Genomic DNA, 11,411 nt, shown 5'->3' with positions numbered 1-11,411 from the left:
ATGGGACTCGTAATTCACATTAAACCAATAGAACATGAAAAATTTTCAAAGTCTGCAAAAAGGAAGCAAAAGCCCAAAAAAGGAAATTAAAAATCAATAACAATCAATTGAGTCTTTAGTGGTGGTGCTGGTGGTGCTGGTGGTGGTGGTGGTGGCGATGCCTCTCTGCACTGGCAGTGGCAGTGGCTGTGGATGTGGATGTGTGGTTTTTTATATGTACTTATGCATCTCATTGCAACAACAGCAACAACAAGCAGCAGTAGAGCACTGGAAAACAAAAATACGATAAAAAGGAAAAACGTAAGCGTATTAAATTGGATTTGCGACAAAGCTGCAGCCAAACAGAATGGCAACAAACATAGTAACAGATAAGTTTTTCTTTATATACCCATGCATAGACATAACTACAAATGCACATATTTACACAAACATGTACCAGTATATACAAATGTAATCCATATCTACTTACCTTTGTTAGGTACAACGAGTAGAACGCTTATATCTATTTGGAACACCAATTGCAGAGTATGGGAAACACACAGAGGCTCAAAGGCAATTCTGCCATTCTCAAATTTCTGAACAAAAAACCAATGAGCTAGAAAAACGACTGTGGGGGAACACTTTAAAAAAATATAGTATATATCTTCGTTAGTTGAGGATCTTTCGGGAGTGATTACAATTTTGGCTATCATATCAAAATAAACACAAGCGGTTGTGGTGTGGAGGTTCAAAACCTACTGATATTCATAAAAACAGACAGATGGACAAGCGGATGAATGAAGGAAAAACATGGTTATATTGATGCGATTTATAATGCTGATCAGTTCGTATACCCTTTCACCCATCGAGTGCTGTCTTCCATGTATGTATGTAAATGGATTTAAATCAAACGCTAATAGGTGGACAGTTCAATGAATGTCAATGAGATGGACGCTTTATTAATCCAAAATTGTGGAACAGTTATTTCCGTCGTTTCTTTTCCCTTGCCTTAGATACAAACATACAAATGCACATGTACATATGTACAAGTATGTATGTAGTTTGGAAAAAACTAGCCAGCCGTCGGTCCCATCGCCACGCGTTCAAACATAAATATTGTGTATGAGACATACATATATCCTGCGGGCTATAAGGCATTCCGTTCCCCTATCCGTTAGTCGCACTGTCAACGCATCGTCATTTCTATTTTTATGGTATTTTGTATACTCTTCACAAGAGCATTACGACTTCAGCCTGCCTTTTGTGACATGATGTTGTGAAAGGAAACAAAAAAGAAAGATGAGTTCGTAGATTTGTTTCTCTGTGTCTCCGAAATCTTTTATTTTAGGGACGGCTGCTGTTAATCGTAGAAAAATGTATTTCGTGTTTAAAATGATTATATAATGTATCTTTCTAGAGTATTGAGACTTCGGCGCCACCTTGTGTGGTGTTTATCGTTTTATTTCCTTCTCCCTCCGCTCTACCGGAATAGTATGTTCTGCGTGGCTTCCGCTGTGCTCGGTTCCATGTTTTTATGCTCTACGAGTCAATCGAGCGACCAATTCACTTTCTTTGTTTTGCGTTTTTTAATATTCGAGTGTAATATTTCAGTTTATCTGCCCCTGCCCGGCATTGTCATCGGATCGATCTGTGTGTGTGTAGACTACAATTTGTTGGTTTCGGGACCCGTTGAATAGCTTCAAATTTATGAGCGTAAAAACCGACGTAAATCAATTTTGAATGCATTTGCATTTGTTCTTTTACAAAATGTAAACAACTAATTGTGAATAGATGAACTGTGTGGGAGGGCACTTGTTGGCGAGGAAGCGAAAAAGTGCATCCATGCCAGCCGTACAGGGGAAAGGGGAGTCTAATAAATTGTGGATCGCTTCATCGAAATGAGCATACACGAGCAGTCTAGTCTAGTTTTTCAATTTTTAAAAATAGATACTGCAGTGAGCTCCAGCAGAAATGTGATTATTTCTAATAACACCCATTAGTATAATTAGTTTTGTTAAAAAAGAACTAATTTTTAAGTAATTTTAAATAACAGACATGAGTTTGAGACGTTTTGCGAATGTGTAGGGAAAGATGCGGGTACTGGATATAGAAGAGTACTACTCGGTTCTATATTGATAGTTTTTTAAAATCATTGATTCTTTGGAACAGGCTTTGCCACATTTAGTCGCGGTCTATTCAAAATATATACATGCTTGCATACACATGTACATAGATACCTATATATGTATATGAAGGCTGACAATTTCTGGAGACTATCTCCACTTAGACGGGCTAGAAACAGGGACGGCACTCACATGGCAGGGCACGTGCCACAGTTCAGTGGTTGGCACAGCCATAGTGTGGATGGGAAAACAACAAAAGCACAAATACTTCCGTTTGACAGTTACTGGGTACACTTTAAATAATAACAATAACAATAAACCGGACAGAGAGACGGGCATGCTGGCAGGACATTGGTGCAGAGGCGGCCAAGAGTTTAAATGTGTCCCATCCAGGCCGGAGACGATGTGCCGACTAATAACAGAGGGGGTGGACGGTGACCAAAGGTCAACAGTGGTGTAAATTAGGTCAGGCTCGTATTGTTCGCATTCATGACATCTCTCACCCTCAGCCCGAGGCTGACCTCACCCTCGACCCCTCCGCCCCTACAATCATTGTGAGCATCCTGACCGTCTGCGCACATCCATTGTGCGCATTCAAAAATTGAAATATTATACATTTTATTTGAAAGGATCGCATTGAATTGTCACGGCAATAACTGTGAATTTAATACAAAGACCTCTCGCCCTCACACTCGTAGCTGAGTGCTGCGCAAGCCATTAGGATGGGCGGTAAACCCATTGACCACCACTAGATGGCAAGATGTCTGCAATTTCCAATGAAAAATTAATGCCGTTGGACGACTATTACCAGTGGCAGACGATAGTTGCAATAAGCGTTAATGCCACATCGTTTGATCTCAAATGAATAATCGTCTCAAATGAAAAACATAACGCTAGCCATTGCCTCAAAGACTTCTCAGCTTCCTGGCAGTTTTCTAATGTTATTTGAACACATGAATTATTGAAGAAAAATGTAATCGCAAACGAATCAGATGTAAAAGCTAAATAGTATTTCTAGTTTAAAGTTTGTTAATTTTATTTTTAATATAAATATTTCTGCAAATATTGTAACTTTGATTAGTTGTGTTAAAAACAAACTCCGGATTTGTAGGCTCTGATTCGTTTTTTAGTGGAAATGGTTAGCAATTCTAGTAATTGTTTTGTAAGTATAGCACTGGTTTCAAAAATGATCAATTTCAATATTTTTACAGAAATATTGCAACAATGTTTCACTGATGAACAAGACTCTACACATGTGTGTATTTTAAATGTGATTTGTATCTGTGGCGCTTCTTAAATGAAAATGAAAAGCATTCCTTAATAAGGCAATTAGAAACGCGATCTTAATAGAAACGCCAGCCAACCAGCCAGCCAGCCAGCGAGCAGCTGACACTAATTGGGAAGCATTTAACACTTGCGTGGGCCATTTCTCTCCATCCAAGCGAAATGCGAAGGCACTTGGTTTCAGTTTTAGTTTCACCGTCGGCTGCCGAACAACGACGCCTCCAGCGTCTCTCCAACTACTCGTCTGGCACTTCCAACTACTGCCATGGAGATCGTCGGTGCGAAGGGGTTTTTCGCTGCTCGGCCCCCGCGCCACTCGCCACGCACCACGCACCACTCAGCGATGATTAATCGCTTCCGAAATGTTTGCTTTCATAAACAATTTTTTAATGGGACTGAAACATGTGTTGGCTGTTGACTGTTGACTCGAATCGGATCGGATCGGATCGTATCGGATGGGATCTCATCGAATGGAGAGTCCCACGTGGCCTGGGAGGGGTCAACGAGCTAATTCGTTTCGAATGTAGTTGCCTTGTTGATAGACTCGATTTGAATGACTTGCCTGGGGACAAGAGGTGTCCACAGGCAGCTTCCACTTCCACTGCCATGCCTCATGCTGCATGTTGCAGTTGTGATATGTGATAGATGCCTCTGTGTTGGGCGCTCTAAAAGAGTTGATAAATCAAAATGTTTGGGAAAACATTAAAAGGCACGCATGTCAAATTAGTGGGCTGACAAATGGGCATAGTTGAGGGCATCACTGTGGCTGTTAAGGTGTTAATTGGTAGCCAAAGACTTGAGGAATACAATATTTTCGTTTTGTTCTTCGTATCGTTGTTCTAAAATTAAATTTGAAGGCCCAATTTTTGTCAGTCCGTTCGAAATTTTAGGGAATTCAAAATGTAATTAAAAAAGCATATACTGCCACATTCCAAAATAAAACAGTCTTAAATAGACCAGCAATTTAAAACTTTACGGTAACTGATTGCAGTGATTAAAATGTTATTTTCAATCATAAATTTATGGACATTAAGAGTTATGTCATGGCTTTTCAAGCATTTTGTTTATGGAATTCATATCTTAACTAAGGGCTTGATATTTTACGAATTTATTAGTGCATAAATGTGTTGTTAGATTCAGATTGTTCACACAAATCTGGCGCTTGAAACTTGTTCAAATATTTTCCTGAAGTCCACAGGTACTCCTCAGTGTCCTGCAGCTGTCGTAAGTCAAGGACAGCTCAGCAATTGACCTTCACTTGGCTGCACAGTGGTCAGCATTATGAATATGAAATAACACGATTTTTATGATCCTCATAATGATGCCATTTGTGAAGGTAAATTGGTGTAATTTTTTGTCCAGCAGGCATTAGTCACTTGCCTAAAAAGTCCTTACACGCAGAAAAAACAAATGCAGTGAAATGACAGCTAAATGATGATATTTCGTCGCATTATCAACCAATATTTGTCATGCATACACTTTCTATGTTTTATACGGAAGCGAAGTAGTCTTTGATTTTGCTTTCTGGGGAACTACTGTCTCCTACTGGCACAGTAATTCATTTCAAAGCCGACATTCATGTAGTTAACATCTTGGTAGAACAAAAAATATTTTTTAAAAGTTTTCGAGAGTTCAAATTTTCTTTTGGTTCACAAATTAAGGGCTATGGAGAACGGTAACTACGGAGGCTCGGAATTCGGTTGGGATTACTCCATGGGTGGTCAGGGCCAGGGAATGTCCGGATACTCACAGGTGAGCTAACCCACAACCAATAGCCTTCATATCAGTCGTATATGTGTGTAGATGGGTGGCATGAATCAGGGCTCCTATGGCGGATCTGGTGGCTACGGCGGTCGTCAGTGGCTGCACTCGAACCAGGCCAACAGCCAGCAATACGCACAACAGGGAATGCAACAAGGCAGCTTTCCCACGGGCATTGCAGAATACAATCAGTCCATGCTGCGCTATAGTTCCTTCCCGAAGACGGCCGACACCAAGTCCGAGATGTAGTAAGTATGCCAGAAGGGTATTGTGGGGCTTTGCCATTTACCGACATGTTTTGCGGACCCACAGTTCCATCATGGGCGGCGGCGGTGGCGGCGGCAGCGGCCAGGGCATGAGCATGACGAGCATGAGTGGTGGCGGTGGTGGTGGCGAGAACTACTACGGCGGCTACTCGGGCATGTCAAACAATGGTGAATAATCCTGTGGTCTGGTAATCGAATCTAATCTAACCCTACTCCTTATAGGTCTAGGAAGTCCTGGCCAAGGCCAAGGTCAGGGCAACCAGGGCTATAGCAGCAGTTGGTTTTGAAGTGTTGATCAAAAAGGTAGCTCTCCATTGCTTTAAATTAAAATTAAATTCCTGAATTCAAAATTTTCGGATTATTGGTTGCCAAATAAGTCAGAAAGAAATAATATCTACAAGTAAGCACACCACCCGATACACAACTATAATAAGTCACCTTTTTGTTAAACATTGAACAAATTTCAAAAATAAACCAATTCCGAAATGTTGCATACAGATACGCTGTCATATGTATCGGCCCTGTTTTGGTTGAAATGCCGCCATTAACCTCTGATTTGGCCGGTGATCTATGCGACCTATGTCAACAGAGGAGGAGGGTGGTTGGTTGGCTGGTGGCATAAATTATAGAAGGCGAGCAGTGCTCTGTAATTGTGCATAAATTATGATGATACTATTAGTTGGCGCGTCATTCGGAAGAGCGCCCATAAATTACAGCAACTGCAAGGCTTCCGCGACAAGCGTGCATTGCTTTTCCACATTTCCTTCTTCGGGGGAAAATCTGTATTTATACATTTCCAATGCGGCACGAGCCGGGAGACAGTAGAGAGTAGCAGTGTCGAAGGAGCGTGTGTAATGATCTGTTGCCATGGATCATGGCAGCGGATTAATGGTAAACCGAACACATTTTTCATCGAAAAGTTCTTGCATTTTTCCATTCCTTTTCCATTTTTTTGGGGCAAGCAAATGCGCTTTGTTTTCTTTTTTACGTTGCTTGCCAGCCATAGGGCTGGAGGGCTGGAGGATCGGAATTGGGGAATGGGGAATGTGGAATGGTATGTACATTCCCCTCACGTGTTCTCCAAATTTATGTTGGCTTATAGAATTTAGAGCGACACTATATAGTACTGTACTCGTGCGTCGGTATTGGTGTTAATGTTGGTGTTGGTGTCGCTCGGTGTCGGAGGCCCACTTAGCATAACCCCGCTGTGCCGAGTTCACTAAACTTGAGTTTGTCAGCGGCGGCTCCGCTCTACTTATGAGCAGCAAGTACCGAACCTATGGCCATCTGCGTGGTTCCGCAAAATGTGCGGATGCGGGGCACACTTACACATACATATGTGTAAAGGTATAGCCATAACTATAGCTTAGGTATAGGTATGTAGTCCAACTCGAGGCAACTTCAAATGCCAGTCACGTCTCGGGAAATTATAGCGGGTGAATAGGGCCAAAGCCTCAGATCAACCGACCGACCGACCGACCGACCGACCGACCGACCGACCGCCCGACCGACCGCCCGACCGACCGACCAACAAATGCTCGCTTTTTAATTCAGTTTTTATGTACATATATTATTCCACATTAACAGCAACTTAAGAACCTATTCTGCGGCGGGGTGTCGGGCCAAATAATTAAAAACAATTCAAATTTGAAGCAACATTCAATTATTCGTCCGTTTACCTTTCGCACCTCTTCGGCTGTTATTTATTATGCCTTCCAGGCAGATAAGTATATACATATCGAGCTTTATGTATGTTTTGTATGCTATTTCTATGGTTTTTTTCGTATAACTTTTCAATGCCTATTTGGTCCGACGGTCCTATTTCCTCAATTTAGACGTCTTTTATACCCTTCACTAAACATATATTGCTTTGAATAGTGGACACAAATAATACTTGTATGTGAGATCACTTTCTTGTATAGCTATAGGAGCTATCATAACAACTTTTATATTATATATAAGGAACCCGAATTGAATATTAAAAAATGAGTCAGGATGAGCGCCTAAAATGTAGATTTAGGTATAATCCACAGCGTTTAAATTATTGATTGAAAAACAGAACTATTTTCGTTTCAGAAAGCAAACATCCTTAAGCCTCATTTACACGAACGGTTTACACAGATGTTTCTTTTTTAGAGGCCTGTGTAAACACACAAAAGAATATTCAAAAGTGTGTCGATTTTCTTTTGTCATAAATAGAATTTCAACGAAATTGTACGTGGAAGAAAAAAATGAAATCTCACCATCGAGTGGAGAATAAAGGAATAGAAGAAGCGTGAATTAAATTTAATATGCAATTGAGTTCAGTAGTACGAGTATGACCATTTTGGATGCCGAAACAATGAAAGGTGCTCCAATTGTCGTTAAATTCATTAAAATATGTATCCAATTGTCCAGCTGATGGGGCCTTTGATACACTTTCACTCCAATCTGATCCGATCCGACCCGCCTGTACTCGAATTAAATATTTCGTTGCTATTTGAATTAGTTTTGGATTGTATTTTGTCGTTTTTCGTTTTTTCGTCGTTTTTCTGTTATGGACAAGTCTTCTCGCATGTACTTAATTCATTGTATTTTTATATTTATTACGCCCCTTCCACCGAGCTACCGTTTAATGTGCCACATTTACGTAAAAATGTATTTTTAATTTATTTACTTTAGCGACTTTTTGTCGGTTCGCCTTTTTATCGTGTGCGAAGGCGACGGCGAAGACGATAAACACGCACGATGTGTTGGCTTTGAATTCCAATTAAGGTTTTAGTTTGGTTTAGTTTTTAGTTTTTTTATTATTTCGTGACTGCTTGTTTTAGAGCTGGGTAATGAAGGTTTTATGGTCGACATACCCTATACCTACACCTATTAGTATGCTTTTTAATATAAAGTTACATGTATTATGTAATCCACTAAAGCGTTCGAGAACCTTACGCGAATAGCGAGAATGGACGCTTTGTAAAGAAGCAGAGTGTAGCTCAGTGGGATGTTTGTATTGAAAGGCCCATTGGATTGGAACAATTATTTCAATTGCGTTAGATCTATTTACAAGTGGATTCTTTTTTTTTTTAGAGAATATTGGATACGCTCCTATAATTGGATTCATTGCTTATACGAGTATATACTTGACCCATGTATGTAAAGCCGGAAACGAAATGTCCCTTCCAAAATAATATTTTGAAATCACCTACTTTTACAAACTGTGATGGAACATTGTCAAAAATCTTATGAAAATAGGGACTAAATTTAAATTGCAGCTTTTTATTTATCGTACAAGTATATATACACTCTTTGAAAAGATACCCACTGCTTAAATTTAAAAACAAGGAAGGAATGCTAAAGTCGAGCAGGCTCAACTCTTAAATACCCTGTACCACCCCACAAAAAAGTAATTAAATTAATTAATTAATTAAATTTAATTAATTAACTAAATTAATTTAATTAATTAACTAAATTAAATATAAAATATTCCATGCATGCATACATACATTTACATTTACATCAGAATCGTGCCTTATGCGTGTTTGTGTACTTGTACATATGTATGTATGTGTGCATTGGGCCTGGTTATATGGCTATAACTTTCTTTCCGATCATTCTATCATAATGAGACTTGGTATACGGTTATATAATAACTAACCTAATGTGACTACCAAATTTTAGTTCAAAATTCCAAGAATTACGGGAGTTATAGAAAATCGTTAATAGGGGGGGAGTGGGGGGGTGGATCAGAAAAAATGAACAAACTCGTCCTTTCTCGGTCTCAGGAGAATCTGTATACCAAGTTTGGTTATTCTAGCTCTTATACTTTCGGAGATCCTTGCGTTCATACAGACAGACAGACGGACAGACGGACATGGCTATATCGACTCGGCTTGTCATGCTGATCAAGAATATATATACTTTGTGGGGTCTACCAAGCCTCCTTCTGTGTGTTCCATGTGCACTCGCACAAAACTAATATACCCTTGTACCCTTTTGGGTACAGGGTATAATAAATAATTATTTGTTGTGAATTAAACAAAAAAGGGTTCAATAATTATTATTTTTTCGGCATTATAAAACGAGTTGGATGGAAGTTTTGGATATCGTACTTAACTCTTCTAGTTGGAACAGTGAATATTATATAATTAATTTATATAATTAATTTATTTCCCTCCTCGATCTCACATGAATGGCTGCTCTACATAACTTCTCAATCAAGCTGACTGGCTGGCATATATCAAATGGGCCTTGGGATGGAGACCCTGCGGGGCTGGCCATAACGGCCAAACAATGGCGTGTTAATGGCTACTTTAAAGTGACACTGTCTGCTGCCGAAGGTTAATCGTTTGGTGCAACGGTGCGAACGGGAAAGGGCACCCCCGCTGTTATCTGTGTCGGGCTTGGCTCTCCCTCCGCCAGCGCCGCTATGATAAATAGTTGTATACAAGTATAGAGTATAACAGCTGCTGCCGCTTTGCGCTTCAGATGACCAATATCGGCGCGCGATAGAGTTGTCAAGTTTTCGGGCTGCAATCGGGTCTCGTAATCCCAAATGTTTCCAATTTATTGCGGTTTCGATTGCCAAAATGCCACAATTTTGTATTTGCCGCCTGCCCCAACCCCTGTATCGCATATTTTTGATTCAATTACGTTCGATAGAGACGTAGGTCAGCAAAAAATGTGTTGCATATTAATTGAATTGATAAACTACACAATCACAAATATTTGCAATCTACCGCGGTGTCGATTGTCAGTTGATTTTTGTGGTCTACTAACAAAAGTGTTCGACGAGTTTTCCACACATTTTCGCACATTCGCATCCAACTAACACGGCCTACACACACAAACACATGCATATATGTACGTACATATAGATAGCGACATATACAAAGTATATTTATGCCACAGTTTTCAGTGCAACACCGCCCCTCACGCACGCCCTTTTGAAGACTATTGTTTCCTAGCTGGGCCGTTTTTTGCAATTTTGATGGCTGTTGATGGTTTGTTTTCCATTAAACGGTTTGTGTGTGTTTTGCCAACCAATGTGTTGTTGATTTTATTGCCAATCGCCACTTTTCTTCTTCTCTACCAGATACAAGTACATAGTTGCAGGCCTCCAAAAGAGCAGAGTTATAAATCTTTCGAAATGCCAAAATCAGCCAATCATGGAGTTGATATCCCGCTTACGGATTATCAAATTTGAATCAATTGAAAGTATATGAACTACCTATTCGGAATACATAACTAATTTTTGAATGTGGGGTAGGACGATGTTGAAAGCTCCCTTTAATGGAAACATTTGTTGAGCTTAGACAGTTCTTTTGTAAATGCTAGAAGCTATTTCGGCTCATATCGCTCAAGAATTTGAGCAGAAATAATCGTTTTAAATAAATGTCCAGTGTGAAACAAAAGAAATCAATTTGTGCATTGCATGGATTGAGTCCGATTCTGGAAATTGCGAGCGCTCTGAAATCTGTGGAAATCAATTCAACATTTTTTAATATCTACAAAATTCAGCTTGGACACGCGTATTGGGAGCAAACAATCAAGAAATAATGCCAATCATTCCCCGCACGCTTCTATGAAGCATGAAACCCCATTCAGAAAATGAAACAGTAGCAGAACCTCTGGTCCCATTGTCTTTGCCCTTTGAGGACAAACAACAATTGCACTAATTTCGAATAAAATTTTTAATTCCCAACCATCGAACAATAGCCATCTAGACACACACGTCCGCCCACATCTACGGCCTTGCCGTCCACTAATGTGTCACCCTCGTCTTCATGGTCAGAACCCTGCGGGTCAGATGACCGTTGGTCAGCACGCACCCCCATGTCCATCGACGAAGACAAACGTCAAATAAACAAACGATTTTTCCCAACTTTACGCTCAAAAATGTGCGAAATCGCAATCAAAATTGCTTCTAAAAAAGAATTACAAATAAGAGCAGTTGATGGCGATGCGGTTGAAAGCGGATTTGGAACGGACAGCATGGATTACAAAGGAGGGTGAACTTGCTTTT

The 11,411-nt window shown here is 40.1% G+C and overlaps 1 protein-coding gene across 2 annotated transcripts; it reads left to right on the top strand.

The window, feature by feature from the left end:
• Positions 1–4,935: 4,935 nt before the first annotated feature.
• LOC115631554 (RNA-binding protein FUS) lies at positions 4,936–5,912 on the top strand. Of its 2 annotated transcripts, none has more exons than XM_030528342.1 (4): positions 4,936–5,138; positions 5,208–5,395; positions 5,460–5,581; positions 5,636–5,763. In XM_030528342.1, the coding sequence occupies exons 1-4, from the start codon at positions 5,052–5,054 to the stop codon at positions 5,698–5,700; spliced, it is 462 nt and encodes a 153-aa protein (XP_030384202.1). In that variant the 5' UTR covers positions 4,936–5,051; the 3' UTR covers positions 5,701–5,763. The 2 variants fall into 2 exon arrangements, with proteins under 2 accessions (XP_030384202.1, XP_030384201.1); XM_030528341.1 differs by having other exon boundaries at positions 4,940–5,138; positions 5,190–5,395; positions 5,636–5,912.
• The last annotated feature ends 5,499 nt before the right edge of the window (positions 5,913–11,411 follow it).

The sequence above is a fragment of the Scaptodrosophila lebanonensis genome, unplaced genomic scaffold, assembly GCF_003285725.1.
Source record: "Scaptodrosophila lebanonensis strain 11010-0011.00,11010-0021.00 unplaced genomic scaffold, SlebRS2 tig00001412-arrow-pilon, whole genome shotgun sequence".
Classification (NCBI taxonomy): domain Eukaryota; kingdom Metazoa; phylum Arthropoda; class Insecta; order Diptera; family Drosophilidae; genus Scaptodrosophila; species Scaptodrosophila lebanonensis.
Note: the sequence above shows the minus strand (reverse complement) of the source record. Positions and strands in the feature narration are given on the sequence as shown.

Coding starts and splice junctions, on each gene's coding strand:
- LOC115631554 (XM_030528341.1), top strand. CDS start 5,052: ATGGAGAACGGTAACTACGGAGGCTCGGAATTCGGTTGGGATTACTCC. Junction 5,139..5,189: donor GAATGTCCGGATACTCACAG/GTGAGCTAACCC, acceptor ATATGTGTGTAG/ATGGGTGGCATGAATCAGGG. Junction 5,396..5,459: donor GACACCAAGTCCGAGATGTA/GTAAGTATGCCA, acceptor GCGGACCCACAG/TTCCATCATGGGCGGCGGCG.